General features: G+C 43.8%; 1 protein-coding gene across 1 annotated transcript in view; it reads left to right on the top strand.

Annotated features, from left to right (window-relative positions):
• Positions 1–22696, top strand: part of LOC117366702 — a 114445-nt gene that overhangs the window by 18218 nt on the left and 73531 nt on the right. The window contains exons 2-3 of the mRNA XM_033958432.1: positions 923–1163; positions 9781–10073. Of these exons, the coding sequence (XP_033814323.1) occupies positions 923–1163; positions 9781–10073 (534 nt within the window). The remainder of the gene's footprint in view (positions 1–922; positions 1164–9780; positions 10074–22696) is intronic.

Genomic DNA, 22696 nt, shown 5'->3' with positions numbered 1-22696 from the left:
CAGTCGTAAGGCGGAAGTCATTATGCCATTGTATAGATCCATGGTGAGGCCCCACCTGGAATACTGTGTGCAATTCTGGAGGCCGCATTATCACAAGGATGTGCTGAGACTGGAGTCGGTGCAAAGAATGGCCACCCGGATGGTCTCGGGACTCAAGGATCTACCATACGAAAAACGGCTTGACAAATTACAGCTATACTCGCTCGAGGAGCGCAGAGAGAGGGGGGACATGATCGAGACGTTCAAGTATCTTACGGGCCGCATCGAGACGGAGGAAGATATCTTCTTTTTCAGGGGCCCCACGACAACAAGAGGGCATCCATGGAAAATTAGGGGTGGGAAACTACGAGGTGACACCAGGAAATTCTTTTTCACTGAAAGGGTGGTTGATCATTGGAATAGTCTTCCACTACAGGTGATTGAGGCCAGCAGCGTGCCTGATTTTAAGGTCAAATGGGATAGACACATGGGATCTATTCACAGGGCAAAGGTAGGGGAGGGACATTAGGGTGGGCAGACTGGATGGGCCCTGGCCCTTATCTGCCGTCTATTTTCCATGTTTCTATGTTTCTATGTGGACGGGAAAAATTTTGTCTCCATGTCATTCTCTAGTCTCAAAGTCCCAATCAACAATACTACTTCTCATCTTAATTGTTCCTTTGGGACAGTAGCTCCTTTGAATGGTGATAGTTGCTGCTTACTGGAACATTAGGATGACAGAGAAACAGAGGGGGCTTAGTGTCATATAGACCAACAAGATAGTGTCTTCAACTAATCAAAGTTAGTGGCATTGAAACTCCTAGATAGTGAAAGTCATCTGAGGATGGGGTCTCTGTGTCCTTTAAAAGTCGTGTACAGCATCATTTTTTTATGGATATATGGACTTTTTCCTTTAAGGTGTATTCAATTGTTTCTCTTGTAGGGTGGTGGTGTACTTGGACCAGGAAGGACGATAGAGAATCCTCAAGAAGCTCTTCCGACTACAGTATATGTGAAGTATGGACGGCATAATTACACAGACTGCCGTTATAAATCTGATATGAATGAGTGGTACAATGGGATAAACAAACCAACCTTTTTCATTCGTGTGATTGGAGCAGATAGATCCCGCCTGCAATTGGGATCAGACAGGGGAGGCGAGTTCAAAACCTGCCCCAACTATGGTAAGCTGTACTTTTATGATTCTTCTTAATAGAAAGAGTATATCTGCATGTTTCCATCTTTAACTGATACTAAGCCTTCTCATAATTGTTAGGGTTTGGACTTTTGATTTTTTGAATTTTTAATTAATTGCCTTGACAAATCAGGTACAATTGGTATTTTTGTACCCTAGAGAGTTTACAAAGTGTACAAAGAAACATAAAAACATAGAAACATGATGGCATATAAAAGCCAAATGACCCATCAAGTCTGCCCATCCACAGTAACCATTATCTCTTCCCTCTCTCTAAGAGATCCCACGTACCTATCCCAGGCCCTCTTGAATTCAGACACAGTCTCTGTTCTCCACAATCTTTTCTGGAATACTGTTCCACGCATCTACCAGTCTTTCTGTAAAAAAGTATTTCCTTAGATTATTCCTGAGCCTATCACCTCTTAACTTCATCCTATACCCTCTCAATCCAGAGCTTCCTTTCAAATGAAAGAGACTTGACTCATCACATAGGTATCTAAATGTCTCTATCATATGTCCCCTCTCCCACCTTTCCTCCAAAACATAAAGATTGAGATCTTTAAGTCTGTCCCCACACACCTGATGGCAAGGACCATGCACCATTTTAGTAGCCTTCCTCTGGACCACTTTATCCTTTTTATATCTTTTTGAAGGTGCGGCTTCCAGAATTGTACACAACATTCTAAATGAGGTCTCACCAAAGTCTTATACAGAGAAATCAATACCTCCTTTTTCCTACTGGTCATACCTATGCACCCTAGCATCCTTCTAGCCTTCATCATCACCTTTTCAACTTGTTTGGCCACCTTAAGATCATCACATACAATCACACCCAAGTCCCGCTCTTCCGTCATGCACATAAGTTCTTCACCCCCCAAAAACTGTACTGTTCTCTTGGGTTTTTGCAGCCCAAATACATGACCTTGCATTTCTTAGCATTAAATTTTAACTGCCAAATTTCAGACCATTCTTCAAACTTCGCCAGGTCTTTCTTCATGTTATTCACACCATCCAGGGTGTCTACTCTATTATACATTTTGGTATCATCCGCTAAGAGGCAAATCTTACCCTACAGCCTTTCAGCAATATTGTTTATAAAAATGTTTAAAAGAACAGGCCCAATAACAGAACTTTGAGGCACACTACTGATAACATCCCTTTCCTCCGAGCAATCTCCATTGATCACTACCCTCTATCACCTTCCACTCAACCAGTTCCTGACCCAACCGGTCACTTTGGGACCCATCCTGAGAGCACTAAGTTTATTTATTAGACGTCTGTGTGGAACACTGTCAAATGCTTTGTTAAAATCTAAATGCACCACATCTAGGGCACTCCCTTTATCCAATTCTCTGGTCACCCAGTCAAAGAAATTGATCAGATTTGTCTGACAAGACCTACCTCTAGTGAATCCATGTTGCCTCCTGTCCTCTAATCTACAGGATTTCAGATTCTCTGTTTTAAAAGTGCTTCCATTAATTTGCTTACCACAGAAGTCAGACTTACCGGCCTTCAATTCCCTACTTCTTTCTTACTTCCACTTTTGTGGAGAGGGACAACATCCGCCCTTCTCCAGTCCTCCGGTACCACTCCCAACTCTAGAGACTCATTGAAAAGGTCAATAAGGGGAGCCACCAGAACTTCCCTAAGTTCCTTCAGCACCCTTGGATGTACACCATCTGGCCCCATCGCTTAGTCTACCTTTATTTTAGCTAGCTCTTCACAAACACAAACTTCTGAAAATCGAACAGAGTCTATTACTCCTCCATCCCTATTCCCGTTTGTCTTCTGCGGTCCAGATCACGACACTTCAGCCATGAATACAGAACAGAAATATTTGAAAAGCAATTTGATCTTTTCTTTAGCAGCTTCTACATATTCCTCCCCTTCACCTTTGAGTCTCACAATGTCACTTTTGCACTTCTTCCTATCACTAATATATCTACAAAATGTCTTGTCTCCCCATTTTACCGTGTCAGCTATTTTTTTCTTCCATTTGCATTTTTGCTTTCCTGACTACACAACCAGCCTCTCTCAACTTTTCCAGATATTTTTGCCTGCCTTCCTCTTTCTGCAATCTTTTGTAGTTTATGAAAGCTAATCTCTTATTCCTTACCTTCTCAGCTACTACTTTTGAGAACCAAAGTGGTCTTCTTTTCCTCTCACTTTTACTTACTTGCCTCACAAAAAGCTCTTACAATTACTCCTTTCAGTTTTGTCCACTGCATTTCCATTCATTCCAGATAAGAACATAAGAATAGCCTTACTAGGCCAGACCAATGGTCCATCAAGCCCAGTAGCCCGTTTTCATGGTGGCAAATCCAGGTCACTAATACCTGGCCAAAACCCAAGAAGTAGCAATATTACATGCTACCGATACAGGGCAATAATTTCTTGACGTAAACCCACATCCGAACAAAGAGTTTATTTAAAAAAAATCTAGAACCTTTGCTTTTGAATGAGCCATCTCTATACCATGCAGTGATCACTGGATGCTAGATGACCACTCACTATAACATCAGAAACACTTTCCTCGTTGGTAAGCATTAAGTCCAGTATGGCTCCTTCCTGTGTGGATTCTATTACAACTCCTGGAACAGTTCTCCTTGTAGATAATCCAGATCTCCTTACGTCTAGAAGATCCCGCAATAGGGATACCTCAATCAACATCCAGCATGTTAAAATCACCTATTAGTAAGCCTTCCTCTTTTTTTAGAGATATTCTGAATGGACATAATATATTTGGACTTCCAGAAAGCATTCGACAAAGTTCCACATGAAAGGCTTCTCAGGAAACTACAAAGCCATGGAATAGAGGGAGATATACAAAGGTGGATAGGCAAATGGTTGGAAAACAGAAAGCAGAGAGTAGGCATAAATGGAAAGTTCTCAGACTGGGAGAAAGTGACTAGTGGTGTCCCCCAGGGCTCCGTGCTTGGGCCGATCCTATTTAATATTTATATCAATGACCTGGAAGACGGAATATCCAGTGAGATCATTAAGTTTGCAGACGACACAAAGCTATGCCGGGCAATCAGATCGCAGGAGGATAGCGAGGAACTCCAGAGCGACTTGTATCAGTTAGAGAAATGGGCAGATCAATGGCAGATGAAGTTCAACGTGGAGAAATGCAAAGTAATGCATTTAGGTAGTAAGAATAAGGAATACGAGTATAGAATGTCAGGCGCAACTCTGGGTAAGAGCGAACAAGAAAAGGACCTGGGTGTACTGATAGATAGGACCCTGAAGCCGTCGGCACAATGCGCGGCAGCGGCAAAGAAAGCAAACAGAATGTTAGGCATGATAAAGAAAGGAATCACGAGTAGATCGGAGAAAGTCATAATACCGCTTTATAGAGCAATGGTCAGACCACACTTGGAATACTGTGTCCAACATTGGTCTCCCAACCTAAAGAAGGATATAAAACTGCTAGAGAGGGTGCAGAGACGAGCAACGAAGTTAATAAGAGGTATGGAGAACTTGGAATATGAGGAACGACTCAAGAAACTAGGACTGTTCTCCCTTGAGAAGAGAAGGCTGCGAGGGGACATGATCGAGACGTTCAAAATGCTGAAAGGCATCGATAAAATAGAGCAGGAAAATAAATTATTTACATTGTCCAACACGACACGGACAAGAGGACATGGTTTGAAGCTAAGGGGGGACAAGTCCAGGAAAAATGTCAGGAAGTTCTGTTTTACGCAGCGAGTGGTAGACGCCTGGAATGCTCTCCCAAAGGAGGTTATCAAGGAATCCACTGGGATTCAAAGGCAAATTAGATGCACATCTCCTTATGAGAGGCATAGAGGGATATGGGTGACTAAAACTACATCAGGTGTATACCTGACTGGGCCTCCGCGTGTGCGGATCGCCGGACTTGATGGACCATGGGTCTGATCCGGAGATGGCAGTTCTTATGTTCTTATGTCTATTATTAAATCTCTGTCCACTTCTTCTGCCTGTGAAGGAGGCCTGTATATTACAACAATGTAAATATGTTCATCATTCCCTCATAAGAATTGCCTTACTGGTCAGCCCAATGGTCCATCAAGTCCAGTAGCCCGTTCTCACAGTGGCCAATCCAGGTCACTAGTGCCTGGCCAAAACCCAAAGAGTAGCAATATTCCATGTTACCAATCAAGAGCAAGCAGAGGCTTCTCCCATATCTTAATAACAGACTATGGACTTTTTCTCCAGGAATTTGTCTAAACCTTTCTTAAAATCAGCTTCACTATCTGCTTTTACCATAACCTCTGGCAATGCATTCCAGAACTTAGTTATTCTCTGAGTGAAAAAATATTTCCTCCTATTGGTTTTAAAAGTCTGTCTTAGTTAGTGCCCAAGAAAGTGATCTGGGTGTCATTGTAGAAAATAAGATGAAACCTTCCGCACAATGTGCGGCGTTGGTCAAACAAGCAAACAAGATGTTAGGAATTATTAAAAAAGGGATGGTTAACAAGACTCACCTGGAGTATTGCGTTCAATTCTGGTCTCCTTATCTCAAGAAAGATATAGCAGCATTAGAAAAGGTTAGGGCTCTTCAGCTTGGAAAATAAATGGCTGAGGGGAGGTATGAGACTAAAGTCTACAAAATCCGTAAAGAATAGAACGGGTACAAGTGGATCGATTTTTCACTCCGTCAAAAATTACAAAGACTAGGAGACACTCAATGAAGTTACAGGGAAATACTTTGAAAACCAATAGGAGGAAATTTTTTTTCACTCAGAGAATAGTTAAGCTCTGGAACGCATTGCCAGAGGTTGTGGTAAGAGGGAATAGCATGGCTGGTTTTAAGAAAGGTTTGGACAAGTTTCTGGAGGAAAAGTCCCTAGTCTGTTATTGAGAAAGATATGGGGAAACCACTGCTTGCCCTGGATCAGTAGCATGGAATATTGCTACTCCTTGGGTTTTGGCCAGGTACTAGGTACCTGGATTGGCCACCGTGAGAACGGGCTACTGGGCTTGATGGACCATTGGTCTGAGCCAGTAAGGCTAGTCTTGTGTTCTTAGATCACCTAAGTCACATAAGAACATAAGAACATAAGAAGTTGCCTCCACTGGGTCAGACCGAGGTCCATCTCGCCCAGCGGTCCGCTCCCGCGGCGGCCCATCAGGTCTGCGACCTATGAAGTGGTTTCTGACCACTTCTATAACCTACCTCAAGTTCTATCTGTACCCCTCTATCCCTTTATCCTCCAGGAACCTATCCAAACCCTTCTTGAATCCCTGTACAGAGTTCTGGCCTATCACATCCTCCGGAAGCTTGTTCCATGTGTCCACCACCCTCTGCGTAAAAAAGAACTTTCTAGCATTTGTTCTAAACCTGTCCCCTTTCAATTTCTCTGAGTGACCCCTAGTGCTTGTGGCTCCCCTCAGTTTGAAGAATCTGTCCTTATTTACTCTCTCTATGCCCTTAAGGATTTTGAAGGTTTCTATCATGTCCCCTCTAAGTCTCCTCTTCTCCAGGGAGAACAGCCCCAGCATTTTTAACCTGTCAGCGTATGGAAAATTTTCCATACCTTTTATCAGCTTAGTTGCCCTCCTCTGCACTCCCTCGAGTACCGCCATGTCCTTCTTGAGGTACGGCGACCAGTATTGAACACAGTACTCCAGGTGCGGGCACACCATTGCGCGATACAGCGGCATGATGACTTCCTTCGTCCGGGTTGTGATACCCTTTTTGATGATGCCCAGCATTCTGTTTGCTTTCTTTGAGGCTGTCGCACATTGCACCGATGGTTTCAGTGATGAGTCGACCATCACCCCCAGGTCCCTTTCCAGGTTACTCACCCCTAGCAGTGTTCCCCACATTTTGTAGTTGAACATCGGGTTCTTTTTTCCTACATGCATGACCTTGCATTTCTCTACGTTAAAACTCTTTTGCCACTTTTTTGCCCAGTCTTCCAGTCTCGTTAGGTCCCTTTGTAGGTCTTCGCAGTCTTCCGTGTTTCTAACCCTGCTGCAGAGTTTGGTGTCATCAGCAAATTTGATAACCTCACATTTTGTCCCCGTCTCCAGATCGTTAATAAATATATTGAATAGTAGAGGTCCCAGCACCGACCCCTGCGGAACTCCGCTCGTGACCCATTGCCAATCTGAGTATTGGCCCTTGACTCCAACCCTCTGTTTCCTGCCCGCTAGGCAGTGTTTGATCCATCGGTAGATATCCCCTTGCACCCCGTGGTTCCACAGTTTTTTAAGTAGCCGTTCGTGAGGTTCCGTCTAGGCAGTCTCGTCAAACTTTTGATTATCCCTGCAGGATGACTAAGTCTAGGTCGACCCACGTCCCACCCAAATCTCGCCCTCATCACTCCTCCGAAAACGCCCCTTTGAGCTCTGGGCGCACAGTGGGATTCAGAGGCCTAAAAAGTCTGTTTTGATTATCGGCACTTGGACGACCTGTGTTTTAGGTCAAGCCTTCTCCCTAGAGCTAGATCGGTCGGATGCTGTGAGGATTTACTAACAATTAACATCTGTTGGTCCTTGTCTGTTGCATGTGCTCTTTCTTTTATTTACTTTACTGTTATTGCTGGTGTTCTTTTTCTTTGTCTTATTTCTTATTTCTTTAATTCGATTTCTATCCCGTCCTCCCGGGAGCTCAGAACGGGTTACAAGCTAATTTCACAGTTTGGCAATACCATACAATACAGTAGCATAATGACGGCTGGACAGTCCAGTAGCTTAAGGACAGCTTGGGGTGGGGACATTCATAGGAAATTCCTGGGGAGGTAATACAGTAAATAGTGGTTGTTGGTGGGAGAGAGTTGAGGGGATTGTCTGTGGCTGGACCTTTAGTTGAAGAGAAAGTTCTTCACAGCTCTTCAGAAGATCATTAATGAGTTCTATGATCTGATTTGTTGGGGGAGTTGGTTCCAGAACTGTGGGATGAAGTGGCTGTAGGAGCGTTTGCGGGCAGTTTCCATCAGGAGAGACCTTCCTGGGGCGATGCACAGTTGTCTCTCTGCTCTAGAGCGGATGGGCGGGTAGGGGCGTACAGATGTAGCTTGGGACTTATATAGGCTTTGGGGGGGGGGGGGGTGGAATCTTTTATGCGCCTTGAATGTTCAGCGTTTGTTGATTGGTAGCCAGTGTTCTGTGTGGAGGGCTGGGGAGATGGGGTCGTGATAGTTGAGGTGGTATAGGAGGCGGATCGCTGCGTTTCGGACTCACTGGAGGCGCTTGAGTTCTTTTTTGGATACTCCATTAAAGATGTGTGGTCTTGTTTACTTTTTGTTTTTATCAAATTGTTATTATTTTGAAACCTGCTCTGCTATTGCCCAAGGAAGGGCTGCATATTAAATAAACTTAAACCATAAGAATATGCCTTCAAATTGGTGGGTCTTTCCCTTCCCAGTGCATCCCAGGATACACTGGGAAGAGGACTTAAGGCCCTGATTGGCCCAGGCACCTAAGGTCCCTTGTATGGGTTGTCATTTGGGGGGGGGGGGGGTGGCACCACAACTTTTTTATGGGTAGAGATACCGTGCGTGAGTAACACATGTGCAATATCTGACACTGGTAGGAGAATCGCAAACAGCTCTTTAGTGGACACAGAGCCGGTTTTCCAGTGATTGGTGGGTGGGATTACGCCAGACATCCAACAAGCTCATTTGCGTGGGAAGCTGTTTGAGAACCGATTCAGCCACTTAACGACTCTTTTTAGTGCATCCAGCTCTATGTGAACTGTATGTAACTACAGCAGCCTCTTTAAGTCTCCTGGAAATGTTTCTATTCCTGACTCATGTCCCTAAAAGAAAATCTTGTGTACTCGGTCAGCTCTCATGCTCCAGATGGCACCCTAGGCAATGGCCTAAGAATTGCCACTGCTGGGTCAGACCAGTGGTCCATCGTGCCCAGCAGTCCGCTCATGCGGCGGCTCTTGGTGAAAGACCAGCGCCCTAACTGAGACTAGCCCTCCCTGCGTACGTTCTGGTTCAGTGACCCTAAAAGGCCATGGCTTACAATGCAAAAGGATTCATGTGATTAGCTTTGTAGTTAATGATATAGCTAGTTTGGGGGGGGGGGTTCAAATTTGGACCACCTAAATGATAATTGTTGCCTAGAATCTGAGGTTGCAGGTTCAAATCCCACCCTGCTCCTTGTTACCCTGGGCAAGTCACCTAATGCCCCATTGCCCCAGGTACATTGGATAGAGTGTGATCCCACCGGGACAGATAGGGAAAATGCTTGAGTACCTCTAACTGTTATATAATGACTTAAATAAATAAATAAATAAAGATGTCATTCCAAAGATGTCATTTCCCTCTTGGAAAGGGAACAGTGTGAGTCATTCATGGACGAGGCTTCCACATAGCTAGTTAACAGAGGTTTTCTGACTGTCCAGTAGGACCATGGTTTTCTGTTTAACTTTAAAGCACCATGTTTGACATCTACCTAGATGGAGAAGACATCTGAATATCTGGGATAAAGATAAGTGGACAAGTCATCCACATCTTTAAGCACCAACTGGCCAGCTGAATATTATCACTGAGGCTTTTAATTTAATATGGAAAGAGATTTTCTGTTAAGATGTACTTGTAATTGGTTTGAGAGGGGGGCAAAAGGTTCATGGTTTGTCACTCTCTTTTTATCTTATCTTTTAAAAGGAAAACTTGATGAAGAGCGGGAAAGAGAAAAAGAGGAACAGAGACAACGAGAGGCAGAAGAAGCAAGAAGACAGCAGGAAGAAGAAAGGAGACAGCAGGAAGAAGCTAAGCGAATGCAAGAGCAGCTAGAGAAAGAATTAAAGATTCGGGAAAACATGGAAAGAGAGAATAAAGCTCTGGAGCAAAATCTTTCCAAACTCTCAGAGCAGATGAAGCACCGGCAGAGCGGAGAAGAGGAAATGCTTCTGTATCCTCCAGAGGATACTGCTGCTGCTGACATAGTGGCAAATGAGGTACTGTATTTTAAATGAAGTCCTTAGTGATGGATAATGACATTTGATGGAGCCTAGTGCAGTGAAAATGAGTAACAAGCATGATCAACTGTGCATGTATTGGGTTTCCATGTAAACGTCATCAGATGAGGCCACCTCAGACTCTTTCTTTCTTTCTTTTTCTATTTGGAGGTGAGAAAGGAGTCTCATGACAATCTTTCTTAGTCTCCCTAGCCTTACTTTCAATTCACCTTGAGCCCTGTTGTTTCTGGGAATTCCAGCAGATGAGAACAGCATGTTTTGCTGTGTGTTGTAAGTTGCTGTATGGTTGTTGTTGTAGATACATTGATTGGAGTGGTACTATGTTGGATAAGAACAAAACAATAGCCTTACTGGTCAGACCAATGGACCATCTAGCCCAGTATCCTGTTTACACAGTGGTTAGTTCAGGTCACAAAAACCCCAACTAGCAACATTCCATGCTTCTGATCACAGGGCACATATTTGCTTCCCCTATTTCTGTCTCAATAGCAGACTATGGAATTTTACTCAAGGAGCTTCTCCAAACCATCTACGTTAACCGCTGTTACCACATCCTCCAGCAACAAGAGCTTAACTATTCTTTCAATAAAAAAAAAAAAAATCTCCTCCTATTGGTTTTAAAAGTATTTCCCTGTAACTTCATCGAGTGTCCCCTAGTCTTTGTAATTTTTGATGGAGTGAAAAATCGATCCACTTGTACCCGTTCTACTCCACTCAGGATTTTGTAGACTTCAATCATATCTCCCGTCAGCCTTTTCTTTTCCAAGCTGAAGACCCCAATCTTTTTAGTCTTTCCTCATACGAGAGGAGTTCCATCCCCTTTACCATCTTGGTCGCTCTTCTTTGAACCTTTTCTAATTCTACTATATCTTTTTTTAAATACGGTGACCAGAATTGAACACAATACTCTAACACAATAACATAGTAAATGACAGCAGATAAGACCTGAATGATCTTAAGAACATAAGAACATAAGAAGTTGCCTCCGCTGAGGTAGACCAGAGGTTCATCTCGCCCAGCGGTCCGCTCCCGCAGCGGCCCATCAGGCCCATTGCCTGAGCAGTGGTCCCTGACTAGCTCTATAACCTATCTCTACTCCTATTCCTATAACTTACCTCTACTCCTATCCCTGTAACCTACCTCTACACCTATCTATACCCCTCAATCCCTTTGTCCTCTAGGAACCTATCCAAACCTTCTTTGAAGCACTGTAATGTGCTCCTGTCTACCACAGCCTCTGGAAGCACATTCCATGTATCCACCACCCTCTGGGTGAAAAAGAACTTCCTAGCGTTTGTTCTAAACCTGTCCCCTTTCAATTTCTCCAAGTGCCCCCTTGTACTTGTGGTTTCCCTTAATTTGAAAAATCTGTCTCTCCTTTGGACTCTCTCAAGTACCGCTATGTCCTTCTTGAGGTACGGCGACCAATATTGAACGCAGTATTCCAGATGTGGACGCACCATCGCTCGATACAATGGCATGATGACTTCCCGCGTCCTGGTTGTTATGCCCCTCTTTATGATGCCCAGCATCCTGTTGGCTTTTTTTGAGGCTGCTGCGCACTGTGCAGATGGCTTCAGTGATGCATCCACCAGCACACCCAAGTCTCTCTCAAGTCTGCTGTCTCCCAACAATGCCCCCCCCAATTTGTAGTTGAACAACGGGTTCTTTTTCCCTATATGCATGACCTTGCATTTTTCCACGTTAAAGCGCATTTGCCATTTGTTTGCCCAGTCTTCCAGCTTGTCCAGGTCCCTTTGCAGGTCCTCACACTCCTCCCTGGACCTAACTCTACCGCACAGTTTGGTATCGTCTGCAAATTTTATAACCTCGCACTTTGCCTTCTTTTCCAGGTCATTGATAAATATGTTGAAGAGTAACGGCCCCAGCACCGATCCCTGGATTAAATTTATAGATTAAATTATTAAACTTGACAGAGGTTTTGATCAATGATGAGACCCTAACCCCAAAATGAGTCCTTCTATTGATTGGATCCTAGGGGTGTATTGAGATCTTTTTCCTCTGTTTCAACAAAATTGTGCATTTTACATTGTTGATGTCAATCTGAGGATTTTGTTTTTTGAACACTCCTTTAAGGTTTTTCACTTTATTTGTTCTGCTTCAAATGCAAACACTTATAATTTTGAGAATTAGCAATAACTGTGTATTGTGCTCTGGGACAAGGAATGCTTTAAGTTTGGAAATCTTATTTTTCTGCATTGTAGAAAGAAAGTTTATCCTTCTCATAGGAAAAAGAAAAGATTTATAGTCCCATGCACCCACCCCTCATCCCCACCCACTCCAGAGTTTGCTAATCATATATAGACAACTAATTAAACATACTTAGTCTACCCCCTCTCCAACCCATAAGGATGACTTTTATTCAAAGCAATCATTGTGGTATCTTAGTTCCAAGGCACACCATTTGGAAGCTTAAGGCTTGCCCCATCTGTTGTCAGCTTATTAGTATTAAAGAAGAGCTCTGTAAACTTAAGAAGGAATTGGATGCAATTAATGCATCACTCCACAGAATCATACCAATTTACTACCACAGCCTCAAAGAATAAAACAACTCAGGAACAAATGAGTCACAGTAGGCTCAGGTAGACTATAACATGTGACATAGAAAAGTTTGCCATCACAATTACCTTCATTAGAGCATTTGAATGGTCAAGAAAAAAGAATTGAGGTGGAACTAGAACCAGAGAATGTAATTGAGAGGAAAAGCACACCGGAAGCAGGATGTACATAAATATATTTATAGTCTAAAGAGCCTAAAATTAAAGAGTAAATTATAAATAAAAATTTGTGCATTTGGCAAATTACCAATACCGATGATGAACACATCACCCCAGCAAGGGTATGAAAAAATACAAAAGTAGTACCTTGGGTGTTTGAGGTTTGGTAATTAAATATACTTGATAGCAGTTTGTTCTCCATTATTGGAAATAGTAATCTGTAACCTGTCACTAAAATCATCTGTAGTACCTGAAGATTGGAGGGTGGCCAATGTTACACCGATTTTTAAAAAGGGCTCCAGGGGAGATCCGGGAAATTACAGACTGGTAAGCCTCACTTCAGTGCCAGGCAAAATGGTAGAAACAATTATAAAAAATAAAATTGTGGAACACGTAGACAAACATGATTTAATGAGACAGAGTCAGCATGGGTTCAGCCGAGGGAGATCTTGCCTCACAAATTTGTTTGACTTCTTTGAAGGTATGAATAAACATGTGGATAAAGGGGAGCTGGTTGATATAGTATATCTAGATTTTCAGAAAGCTTTTGATAAAGTTCCTCACGAGAGGCTCCTGAGAAAATTAAAGTGGCAAAGTTCAGTTGTGGATTAGGAATTGGTTATCGGATAGAAAACAGAGGGTAGGGTTAAATGGTCATTTTTCTCAATGGCGGAGAGTAAACAGTAGAGTGTCACTATTTAACTTATTTATAAATGATCTGGAAATTTGAATGACAAGTGAGATGATTAAATTTACAGATGACACTAATCTGTTCAAAGTTGTTAAAATGCATGCGGATTGTGAAAAATTGCAGGTGGACCTTAGAAAATTGGAAGACTGGGCGTCCAAATGGCAGATGAAATTTAATGTGGACAAATGCAAAGTGATGCATATTGGGAAGAATAACCTGAATCATAGTTACCAGATGCTAGGGTACACCTTGATGGCTAGCGCCCAAGAAAAGGATCTGGATATCATTGTAGATAATACCCAATGTGTGGCGGTGGCCAAAAAACAAACAGGATGTTGAAAATTATTAAGAACATAAGCATTGCCTCTGCTGGGTCAGACCAGGGTCCATCATGCCCAGCATTCTACTCACGCGGCGGCCCATCAGGTCCAGGACCTGTGTAGTATTCTTCTATCTATACCCTTCTATCCCTTTTTCCTTCAGGAAATTATCTAATCCCTTCTTGAACCCAATATCGTGCTCTGTCCTATCACACCCTCTGGAAGCACATTCCAGGTGTCCACCATCCTTTGGGTGAAGAAGAACTTCCTAGCATTGGTTCTGAATCTGTCCCCTTTTAATTTTTCTGAATGCCCTCTCGTTCTTGTAGTTTTCGAAAATTTGAAGAATCTGTCCCTCTTCACTTTCTCTATTCCCTTCATGATCTTGTAAGTCTCTATCATGTCCCCTCTAAGTCTCCGCTTTTCTAGGGAAAAGAGCCCCAGTTTCTCTAATCTTTCAGCATATGAAAGGTTTTCCATACCGTTTATCAATCACGTCGCTCTTTTCTGAACCCTCTCGAGTAACGCCATATCCTTCTTAAGATACGGCGACCAATATTGGATGCAATACTCCAGCTGCGGGCGCACCATCGCCTGATACAACGGCAGGATAACGTCTTTCGTTCTGGCTGTAATACCTTTCTTGATAATATCTAGCATTCTATTCACCTTCTTTGAGGCCGCTGCGCACTGTGCCGACGGCTTCATTGTCTTGTCCACTATTACACCCAAGTCTCTAGGGTACTTTCACCCATTACCAGCCCTCCCATCGTGTAGCTGTACTTCGGGTTTCTGTTTCCCACATGCAAGACTTTACATTTCTCTACATTAAACTTCATCTGCCCTCTCGTCGTCCACTCTTCTAGTTTGTTCAGGTCCCTTTGTAAATCTTCACAGTCCTCTTTTATCCCAACTCCATTAAATAGTTTGGTGTCGTCTGCGAATTTTATTACTTCGCACTTTGTCCCTGTTTCTATATCATTTATAAATACATTGAACAGCAGCGGTCCGAGCACCGATCCCTGCAGAACACCACTCGTGACCCCTTCTCCAGTCAGAGTAGTGGCCCTTCACTCCTACCCTTTGCTTTCCACCCGCCAACCAATTTTTGATCCATCTATGTACATCTCCTTCCACCCCATGGTTCTTCAGTTTCCATAGTAGGCATTCATGGGGTACCTTGTCAAAGGCTTTTTGGGAAATCTAAGTATACGATGTCTATGGGGTCCCCTTTGTCCATTTGTTTGTTAATTTCTTCGAAGAAGTGCAATAAGTTTGTTAGGCATGATCTTCCTTTGCAGAAGCCATGCTGGCTTGTTTTCATCAGTTTATTTCTTTCTAGATGCTCGTCGATGCTTTCTTTTATCAGCACTTCCACCATCTTCCTCGGAACTGAAGTCAGACTTACCGGTCTGTAGTTCCCCGGGTCACTTCTTGATCCTTTTTTAAAGATGGGCGTAACATTAGCTATCTTCCAATCCTACAGGATCACAGGATTCAGGGATAGGTTAAAAACCTGCTGTAGTAGTTCCGCTATTTCCTCCTTTAGTTCCTTCAAAACCCTAGGGTGGATTCTGTCCATGCCTTGAGATTTGTCACTTTTTAATCTATCTATCTGTCTATGTACGTCTTCAAGGCTTACCTCCATTAATGTTAATTTTTCTGCTTGATCTCCTGTGAAGATTTTTTTCGGTTCCGGCACGTTGGATGTGTCCTCCTTTGTAAATACTGACGAAAAGAACATTTTTAGTCTATCCGCCACCTCTTTTTCCTCCTTCACCACTCCTTTTCTATCTCTGTCATGCAGTGGTCCCACCTCCTCCCTAGCCGGCTGCTTCCCTATAACATATCTGAAGAGTGGTTTGAAATTTCTTGCTTCCCTGGCTAGCCTCTCTTCATATCCTCTTTTTGCTCTTCTAACCACGTGGTGACATTCTTTTTGATGCTTTCTGTGCTCTTTCCAGTTCTCCCCGGTTTTGTCCTTTTTCCATTTCCAGAATGAATGTTTCTTATCTCCTATCGCTTTCTTCACTTCTTTGATTATCCACGCCGGGTCTCTAATTCGGTTCTTTTTGCATCCTTTTCTAAATCTGGTGATGTACAGATTTTGTCCTTCGCACACTGTGTCCTTAAATAATGACCAGGCTTGCTATACAGTCTGAGATTTCTTTGAGTTGTTCCTAAATTTCTTTACCATTACTCTCATCGCTTTGTATTTTCCTTTCTTGAAGTTAAAAGTTGTCGTTGCAGTTCTCTTCCCCTTCGATATTCCTACTTCAACTTTGAACTTGATCATGTTGTGATTGCTGTTTCCTAACGGTCCCACTACTTCCCATCTTTATCTCAGGCCCATTTCTTCATGGTATTTTAACCCTTAGTGATTCCAATTTGTCGGTCGTCGCCACTGTGTCCACTCTGATCGAGTGTATGTTATCCTTTATGCATAGGGCTATTCCTCCTGCTTTCTGACCTGACCTGTCTTCGAAATAGAGTTTGTACCCTGGCAGTACTATGTCCCATTTGATTTCTTTATTCCACAATGTTTCAGAGACCCCAATGATGTCTAGGTTCTCATTTTTGGCCATGACTTCTAATTCTCCCATTTTGTTCCTTAGGCTCCTTGCATTAGTATACATGCAGTTTAAATCCTGGTGTTTTTTAATCTTCGTTTTCATTTCCTGTGCTACATTCTTCTTATCATCCTCATCTCAAACTGTCAGCTGTTGTTTTTTGCCCATTCTGTCTTCCCCCTGTGCTACGTTCTTCTTACCATCCTCTTGACCTGTCAAGTCTTGTTTTTTGCCCGTTGTTTCTTCCCAGCATTTTTCCCTCTCAGTATCTTCTAGGGATACCTTTTTCCGAATCATCAACACTTAGTCGACTGTCAGCTTTCCCCTTCTTCTTAGTTTAAAGCCTGCTCTATTCCTCTCCTAACGTTGTTTGCTAGAAGTCTTGTTCCCGCCGCATTCAGGTGTAGTCCATCTCTCCTGAACAGCTTGTTTTTGCCCCAAAACGTTGTCCAGTTCCTCACGAAGTGGAACTCCTCTTCTTCATACCATCTCCTCATCCATGCATTTATTGACTGTAGTTCCGTCTGCCTCTTCACATCTGCTCTCGGTACTGGTAGGATCTCTGATAACGCTATCTTCTGAGTCCTCATCTTCAACTTCCTTCCCAGAATCTTGAACTGTTTGATCAGTGCATTTCTACTGTAGTCTCTCCTGCTTACATCCTTTGTCCTGATGTGGATCATCACTGCAGTCTCTTCTGTCTCTGTTCCTTCTAGGATCCTTTCAATTCTGTCAACTGTAAGGTTGGTAGCACCCCCACAATATTAGGTTGTAAGGGTTATGTGAGGCACCCTTACAAATGGCCAGGTTCCGAGTTCAATACCTTCACAGAAGATTCACCAGGAAGCAGACTCAAATAAGAAGCACAGCCAGAAGTGATGGCATAAAGAATATATTATAGAAATAGGCTTACAGAAAAGTAATATTCATAAGCATTATAATTAAGGAGAGAGCAAAGCAGTTTCCCTGCCTTAGAGTCCAGAGAGAAGCGTGAAGTTCCAGGGAGAGGCAGAGAGAGAGAGAGAGAAAGGAGGATGGGAGTGATGGTCTAAGCTTCGGGTTCCAGCAATAGGCAAGAGAGGGGGGAGGGGGGGCGATGCAAGAGGAGCCTTTTATAGCTTGGAAACTTATTCTAAATATAGAATCTATTGAACTTCAATAGAAGTTAAGCATCCCTATCCTTAGAAAACTGTGCTAGACAGGAGAAGAATAGACTGACGTTAAATGTAATTTCCAGTATTCCTCTGACAATGACTGTGCACTTGGATCCATTGTGTATCCTAAGCTGTTCATCCTAAGCATCAGACATTAACACATCTTCTTAACACCTCTTAGAGCACCTTTTTACTGCCAGGTCCTCTAAGCACTGATTGAATTAGGGTTATTTGAAATAGTCTGCCTGGATGCTTACTGTATGTGGTCTATCTGCATCAACATCCCAGAGTCAGATTGATATAATTTCCCATAGGCCTTTGCTGACATTGGTTAGGGCAACCAAAAATGCTTATTGCTAGCAATAGCTATGCTGACGATGTCTTTTGTTCTTTCTCCTGGGAGGCAGGTCACTAGTCGATCCTCTCTCCCTCCTGCTATGTGGCTATCTACTTGTCTCAGGATTGAGTCTTCCACTAGGATCGCAGACTTTTCTTTTTTCAGTTTTCGCTCCGGTCGTAGGTCTGTGTCCTCAGTGTGCTTCGCTGCTTCCTCTTCTAGGCATCGACAAGACCTTGCCTCCTCTTCCTGCGGGATAACTCTATGGGTGTCTTCTTCCTTGGAGTCAGATTGCTTCTGTTCTCCATTCCATGTGGATGTATCTTCATCTTCCCTATGCTGTTCGTTTTCTTCCACCCTCCTGTAGGCCTCCTCAATGAACTTCTCGAGCTCCCTGACTTGTTCCTCGATGTGCCTCTCTCTCATAGGGTCTTCAGCTGTCCTGATTGGATCTTCTGTGATGTAAAGTCCCTCAAGTTCCTGAATCCTGTACTTCAGTCGACTAACTTCCGTCTTCAAGCTTTTCAGTTACTGACACCGAACGCATACATACGACTTCCTCCCTGAGGGGAGGTAATCGTACATATAGCAGTCTGTGCAGTACACTGGAAAGCTCCTCTTCTGGATTCTCTCTGCTTCCATTGCTGTCTGCCTTTTTGGAGTACTCTTTATTATAGTGCTGGTACCTTTTTGCTTGTGTGTGTGTGTTCTCTTCTCTGCTTGCTACTTCCCTATTCCTGTTGTTGTTTCGTATGTGTGTGTGTTCTCTTCTCTGCTTGCTACTTCCCTATTCCTGTTGTTGTTTCGTATGTATATGTGCTCCCTCTGCGTGTACTGTGTTTTTGCTTTGCTTTTTTTTTTTTTTTTATAATGCTAGTTTGGTTATTTAGCTGTTATTTGTTGTTGTCCTTTCCTGGTGTACTGACTCGGCCCTTCTTAAGGCCCTTCATAAAGGCGCTCTCGCTAAGCGAGCACCTTTGCCGCTTGCCTTCGCCGTGCGCCGTTGGCTCCACCTCTTTTAAGGGTGAGTTCAGGTGATGATGCGGTGGGGGTGGGCGGAGCTTACTCTCGCCGCTGCCCCTGGCTTCCCGCTCCTCTTAGCCTCCTCTCAGGCTTCTTTTCTCCCCTCCTGCCTGCTCGTTTCTCTCTAGCTGTCTTCCTTCTTTCTCCCCTTTGTTTTCGTGTTTGATCTAGGGAAGCCTTTCCTAAGGTTGAACCGTACTATCTTGTTTCAATAGTATCCTCCAAGGTTACCTCACACCGAACCATCTGCTCCCAGGTGACTGTCGGCTTTCCCTCACATTTCAGATTAAAAGCTGCTCTATCTCCTTTTTAAACATAAGAACATAAGAACATAAGCAGTGCCTCCGCTGGGTCAGACCACAGGTCCATCCCGCCCAGCAGTCCGCTCCCGCGGCGGCCCAACAGGTCATGACCTGTCTGAATCACCCCTTGGTTTCTCATCGAAGTCCTATCTTCCCATCAAATCCCTGACCCTTTGTCCCCGCACCCCTTTCAGTACCCTACGATCCCTTTGTCCCTCAGGAATCCGTCCAATCCCTGTTTGAATCCCTGTACTGTATTCTGCCTGATCACTTCCTCCGGGAGCGCATTCCATGTGTCCACGACCCTTTGGGTGAAGAAAAACTTCCTTGCATTTGTCTTGAACCTATTCCCCTTCAGTTTCTCCGAGTGCCCCCTCGTACCTGTTGTCCCTCTCAGTCTGAAGAACCTGTCCCTATCCACCCTCTCTATGCCTCTCAGGATTTTGAAGGTCTCTATCATATCTCCCCTGAGCCTCCTCTTTTACAGAGAGAAGAGACCCAGCTTATCCAGCCTCTCGGCGTATGGGCAGTTTTCCAGCCCTCTTACCAGCTTCGTTGCTCTCCTTTGGACTCTCTCAAGTACCGCCATGTCCTTCTTGAGGTGCGGCGACCAATACTGAATGCAGTATTCCAGATGCGGTCGCACCATCGCCCGATATAGTGGCATGATGACTTCCCGCGTCCTGGTTGAGATACCCTTTTTTATGATAAGAACATAAGAACATAAGAAGCGCCATTTCCGGATCAGACCTTCAGTCCATCAAGTCCGGTGATCCGCACACGTGGAGGCCTTGCCAGGTATACACCTGGCTTACCCTATAGCCAACCATATCTCTATATGCCTCTCTCAAGGAGATATGCATCTAGTTTGCCCTTGAAGCCTAGGACTGTCGATTCTGCAATAATCTCCCCTGGGAGAGTATTCCAGATGTCAACCACTCTCTGTGTGAAGCAGAACTTCCTGATATTAGTCCTGAACTTGCTCCCCCTTAGCTTCAATTTATGTCCTCTTGTCCGTGTCAAATTAGACATCCTGTTGGCTTTTTTCGACGCTGCTGCGCACTGTGCGGATGGCTTCATTGATGCATCCACTAGCACACCCAAGTCTCTCTCAAATCTCTCTCAAGTCCGCTGTCTCCCAGCAGTGCCCCCCCCCCATTTTGTAGTTCCAGCAGCCTGGTTCCATCCCGGTTAAGGTGGAGTCTGTCCTTTCGGAACAAGCTCCCCCTTTCCCAGAAGGTTGCCCAGTTCCTAACAAATCTAAACCCCTCCTCCCTGCACCATCGTCTCAAACATGCATTGAGACTTCGGAACTCTACCTGACTCTTGCGTCCTGTGCGTGGAACTGGGAGCATTTCTGAAAATGCAAGCCTGGAGGATCTGGATTTCAGCTTTCTACCTAAGAGTCTAAATTTGACTTCCAGAACCTCCCTCCCACATTTTTCTATGTCTTTGGTACCTATATGTACCAGGACATCTGTCTCCTCCCCAGCACTATCTAAAATCCTAACTGACATGTGAGTCTGTAATAAACATTCATCCTAATTAGAATTTATTTTTTTTTAAACTTGTAGCTTTTATTTTTCGCCAAGGCATATTTTACAATGCAAAGCATCCATACACTCAATAAACCCAAAACCAACAGAACTGAATGACATTATATCCAAAACAGCCATTATTGTACAGACATCAACCAGCAACATGAATTCTTCCTCCCCCCCCTCCAAAAAAGGAAAGATCCCAAATACATCAACTATCACCTTCAATGTAGAGTTCTTTTCCATTCTTCATAGCATTGCCGTTTGCTAATAAAGCTCCCCATCCTGTGATACTTCAAGGCCTCCAGCCTAAACAGAGAGCACCAGTCGTCCTGTGTGGGCCGCACTAATTGCATATCTGGAGTAACAAACTGTTTCCAACTGGCTGCCAGCGCCAGGCAAGCCGCCATTAGTGAAGCAGACTTCCCCCTCCCCCCAAACGTTATCATAAAGGTGCAGGGTCAGCCAGAACTGACCCATGCCTTCAACATAGCCCAGCTGAGTGGATACTGAAGGAGTCCAAACATTCATTCAAAATCAAAGTTTTCTTTATTGTCCCTACTGGGATCAGCATTCAAAAAGAAACATAAGTTCATGAAGGTGTTCATCTTCACCCTTGCAGGCTTGTCCAGCTGTGCTTCCATGTGCTGTAACGCAAAGGAGCACTTCTACTGTCAGTTGGCAGAGCAGCCCAATGGGCTAGATTCAAATTTCAAATTTCAAGTTTTATTATTTTTAATATACCGGCCATCAACAAATATCTAGCCGGTTTACAATGCTATGATAAAATAAAAAATTAAAATAGTACTTATAAAAGGGGGAAAAGTGAACATTGGATACGTTTTACAATTACAAACATGAAAGTGGGGGTTGAAGAAGAAAGGAGGGGGTAAAGTTACATTGTTGAAGAGAAAAAAAAAAAGAAGAGAAAGGGGAAAGGGATAAAACATTAGGGCTTGGGTCGCTTCTTAAAACCTGCCCAATCATGACCAATCAGGGCAGGTCCGATGGATTCTTCAAGCAATAATAGTCTAATGGGGGCGATCGGAGGAACGCCCCCATGTGCCGACATGGATTGCTAGTGTGCAATCCAGACGCATACACAGACCATCTGCTTTCCCTGTAGATCAGGGGTCTCCAAAGTCCCTCCTTGAGGGCCGAATCCAGTCGGCTTGCCTCAATGAATATGCATGAGATCTATAGAAACATAGAAACATAGAAGATGACGGCAGAAAAGGGCTACAGCCCATCAAGTCTGCCCACTCTGCTTACCCACCCCCTGTCTATGCCCTAATGACCCAATTTTCTTATCTTGACCCTCGTAGGGATCCCACATGGGTATCCCATTTATTCTTAAAGTCTGGCACGCTGTCTGCCTCGATCACCTGCACTGGAAGCTTGTTCCAATGATCAACCACTCTCTCTGTGAAGAAATACTTTCTGGTGTCGCCATGAAATTTTCCACCCCTGAGTTTGAGCGGGTGCCCTCTTGTGGCCGAGGGTCCCTTGAGAAAGAAAATATCATAGAAACATAGAAAAAAGCGGCAGAAAAGGGCTGTAGCCCACCAAGTCTGCCCATTCCAAGTATCCCCCCCTGAATTCACTCCCTTAAAGATCCCACATGAGTATCCCATTTTCTCATAAAATCCGCCACGCTACTGGCCTCAATCACCTGCAGTGAGAGTCTGTTCCAATGATCCACCACTCTTTCTGTGAAGAAGTACTTCCTGGAGTCGCCATGAAACTTTCCTCCCCTGATTTTCAATGGATGCCCTCTGGTGGTTGAGGGTCCCATGAGCCAGAAGATATCATCCTCCGACTCTATACGTCCCATGATGTACTTATACGTTTCAATCATGTCTCCCCGTTCTCTTCTTTCCTCAAGTGAGTATAGTCGCAATTTTTTTAGTCTTTCTTCGTAAGTGAGAT

Source organism: Geotrypetes seraphini, chromosome 1 (genome assembly GCF_902459505.1).
Source record: "Geotrypetes seraphini chromosome 1, aGeoSer1.1, whole genome shotgun sequence".
Lineage (NCBI taxonomy): Eukaryota > Metazoa > Chordata > Amphibia > Gymnophiona > Dermophiidae > Geotrypetes > Geotrypetes seraphini.
This window is presented reverse-complemented; position numbering and strand designations above follow the sequence as displayed.